Source organism: Laccaria bicolor, genomic scaffold, assembly GCF_000143565.1.
Source record: "Laccaria bicolor S238N-H82 LACBIscaffold_549 genomic scaffold, whole genome shotgun sequence".
NCBI classification, from domain to species: Eukaryota; Fungi; Basidiomycota; class Agaricomycetes; order Agaricales; family Hydnangiaceae; genus Laccaria; species Laccaria bicolor.
In genome coordinates this window covers 1-3502 of record NW_001890364.1, presented here as the reverse complement: position 1 = coordinate 3502, position 3502 = coordinate 1, and the positions used below count along the sequence as shown (strand labels likewise).

The following is a 3502-nucleotide window of genomic DNA, read 5'->3' as shown; positions in this document are numbered from 1 at the left end:
TGCGGAGAATATTGATTGTTTTCATGGTCGAGGCGAACTTCAACGGTGTAGGGAGTTGATGCAAGGTGTGTGGTCCAAGTGTCGCCTGGGAGAAGACTGTTGTTCCAACTTGCTGGCGCAACAAAGCGGAAGGCAACATTGAGCTTATCGGGTGTTTCGTTTCGCACCATTACGTCGGGCATGATGAGCGTGAAGCTTTTGGAGACGAAGAGACATGAGCTTTTAGGATGTTGGAAAGGTTTCCACGGTGAGCGCTTGACCTTTGGATCTGTCACATCGATTATCGTAAAACTTTAGATAGGAAGGGAGGGAGGAAATGCCGGACTTCACAAGCTTCACACATCACCCTCAGACGCGATAGATGTAGCAAAAAAGCGCACACGTCTTGTGATGACTATGTACACAGAAAGTGTCTGCGTATCTGGGAGGGTTGGGTATCCCATCAACCAGGGAAGAGGTCTCAATCGACGAGGAAGACCAAGTGGGGAAAACGCTATGAAAAAGCGGTAGTAACAATCAGAAAGAGAATCCATGTGAGTGGCCTCGCGATCCTTGGCCAGGAAAACCGCTGAACCCAGCTGGACCTCCATGGAAATGGGAAAACAGCTCCGCAAGATCCATATGACTCATACCACCCATACCGCCCATACCACCGCCCTCATTCATCCCATCTTCGTCTTCGCCCATATCGTACCGCTCGCGCCGTTGAGGGTCAGAGAGCACAGCGTTCGCCTCCACAACAAGCTTGAACTTCTCTTCGTCGCCGCCCTATTGTCGTCAAGAGGACTGGAGGAACAAAAATAGTATGGCAACATACCTTATCCGGATGATGTATCAAGCTCTCCCGCCTATAAGCTTTCTTGATCTCAATCTCCGTGCATTCCCTCGCCAGCCCCAAGATTTTGTAGTAATCCTTCGTCTTGCTCCTCTGCAGCGCCGCCTCTGCCTTCTTCAGATCAACCTTGAGTGCACGAATGTCAGCCTCGGTAGCACTGCCCTCTGTAGTGGCTTGTTGTATGGCGGATTTGAAATCGGCGACAGAGGCGTCATACTTCTCGAGGTGAAGGTTGATCCGCGCTCTGGTACGAAGCGCTTTGAAGGAGTTGGGTGAGATGGATAGCGATGCATCGGTATCAACCAGGGCCTCTTCATGTCTCTCCAGCTACATATACCCTCGTGAGTAGAGGGAAAGAGAGACGCGCAAGACTATCTCCTCACCTTCAAAAGAGTTGTAGCTCGATTTGACAGCAAGGTAGCGCGGATCTGGCCACCTTTGCCTTCCTCCTCCACTGAGCCGATGCGCTATAAAGCAATGTAAGCTTGCGAAGACGAAAGACGCAGTAGTCACCTACATCCAGAGTCTCCGAGTACAAATCGTAAGCCTCCTGCAGCTTGCCCTGCTTGAAAGCCACGTTCCCCTCCTCCTTCAGCCGCTCCACGTCTTTGACACGAGTGCGTAACTTCCGGGCCTGCTCATGGCCAGGGTCAAGACGGAGTGCGGATAACACGTGGTTCAGCGCTTGTGATAGCCTGCCAGTGAGGAACAGCACCAGTCCTCGAAGAGCCAGGACATCGGGTGAATTAGGGTTCAACCGCAGAGCGTCGCTGCAATCAATGATCAGCTCAAAGCTTATAAGGTTTGATTGAAGAGCATGAACGTACTTTGCAGCCATGTTCGCAGCGTCCCAACTCCCTCTCGACAACTCGAGCTCGACCCTCCAAATCCGCCACTCCGTCGGGACGTCACCACCCTCACCCTCAATAGACTGCAAACACTTGTCTAGTGCAAGTCGGGCCATCGCCCAGTCCTTCCTCTTCCTCGCGCTGCCAAAGTTCCGCACGTGCCCCTCAAGAGCAATGACCTTGTCCTTAAGTTGGACCGCCTGAGAATTTTGGGGCTCCAGGGCAAGCACCGTGCCAATTGTCGACAGTGCGGGGGTGGAAGATCCGAGAGCCAGTTGGCATCGTGCGAGTCGGAGGAGGGTTTTGGGCGAGGGTGCAGATGATTGTAGTGACGCCGCCATCTGGCAATCTTCTAATGCTAACCGAAAACGCTTCAGAGCCATGTTAGAGGCTGCTCGATTTGTGAGATATGAAGGTTCTAGAGGGTTCAATTCTGCAGCGATCATCAGCTTGAGAGTTTTGAAATTGATGCAGGAAGTACCGATAGCCTGAGTATAGAGCTCGACTGCTACAGTATATTTTGCGGCTTTGAAGGCAACGTTCCCTTGTTCCTTGACCTTTTCTGCACGTTTTACAGGATCCTCCTCTTCAGGTTCAGGTTCTGGTTTTGGTGAGGCCGTCACAGGACTAGGTGAGGGTGGGGGTTGGGGTGTGCTTGGCCCAGATTCGGCAGGGGCGGAGCTGCTGTGCTCAGAGCTGAGGTTTTGTCGACATCGTATTCTTCAGCTAAAACATACCTGCTGCCGTTGGGAACCACTGGGGTCGGCGTGGTCGCTGGGCGCTTTTTCGCAGCTCCTCCTTTCTTCTTGGCCATTGCTGTGAAGGTTCAAACGACCTCAATGGTTCGGGTATCAGAGTGTTACTGGGCTTGGAGAACGTCGCTGACGACGGCGACGATGGTGAAGACGGCGATGACAATGGTGGAAGAGAACAATTTTCGGCATAAATTAATTAGAACATTCTGGAAATTTCCGAATAATAAATAAATGTCCCGATGTCCATATTTTATTATGTATACATGAATAGTTTCTGCAGTTTTTATATATACTTTTCGTAAGTAACACATAGTCATAGAAGTTACGATGATCTCAATCAGTTGGGATTGGGAGGGAAGTTAAAGAACAACACGGCAGGCCCAGCAACTACCCCAACGTCTGTGAAACTCTGAACTTTGGTGGTCGTAAGTACAAGATACGTCTGCCCCGTAAGGCCTTTCGGGACCGTCACAGTGCCGCTACCTTTCCCCGTGCGGGTGAAAGTACCAAATACTTCAACGGGAGCCACGCCAGTAAGGAAGGCAGCAAACAAAGGAGTACTCTGAGAAGTGGTAATGTTGAAGGAAACGTGAATCGTTTGGCCCGTGGTCACATTTGTCTCTTGAACGACGAGTTGAGGGTTCGCCTTGAACGCGATAGGAGGGTTGCTGGAGGGGCAAGATCCTGGCACAATGAAGTTGGACGCCAGGGTAAACGCCTCGTTAAAGGTGAGAGCTCGCTGAACACATGTAAATTAGACTCAAAACTCGTGAAAAATGAAGAGGACCCACGTCAAATGCTCCGGGCCAGGGAGTAAGGGTGAGTTCAGTGGCGAGCCAGCTTGCATGGCGGGCTTCTATTGTCGAAATACTATCAGCGACGATCAAATAGTCTTTCTCCGAGATGAATTGCGCTGCTCCGATATAGGCAGATGTGCCTACGTATATGTTAGAAAACGTGCAACACGCACAACGTAGAGCAAACGTACCAACTCCCTCAATTGTCTTTGCAAGATTCGCAAATGACAATGCGTCGGTATAAGGGCTGGTAGAAACAAAAGGACG

The 3502-nt window shown here is 50.9% G+C and overlaps 2 protein-coding genes across 2 annotated transcripts; both read right to left on the bottom strand.

Annotated features, from left to right (window-relative positions):
• Positions 1-365: 365 nt before the first annotated feature.
• Positions 366-2591, bottom strand: LACBIDRAFT_186713 (uncharacterized protein). The gene is made up of 7 exons (XM_001891237.1): positions 2421-2591; positions 2165-2367; positions 1663-2116; positions 1353-1605; positions 1219-1302; positions 818-1162; positions 366-768 (listed from the first exon to the last, which is right to left on the bottom strand). The coding sequence occupies exons 1-7, from the start codon at positions 2495-2497 to the stop codon at positions 517-519; spliced, it is 1668 nt and encodes a 555-aa protein (XP_001891272.1). The 5' UTR covers positions 2498-2591; the 3' UTR covers positions 366-516.
• A 184-nt stretch (positions 2592-2775) lies between these two features.
• LACBIDRAFT_336290 (uncharacterized protein) lies at positions 2776-3442 on the bottom strand (the record flags this gene model as incomplete). The annotated part of the gene is made up of 3 exons (XM_001891236.1): positions 2776-3177; positions 3230-3375; positions 3427-3442. Coding segments are annotated over 3 exons (564 nt in total), but the record flags the coding sequence as incomplete, so codon positions are not given.
• Positions 3443-3502: the final 60 nt, after the last annotated feature.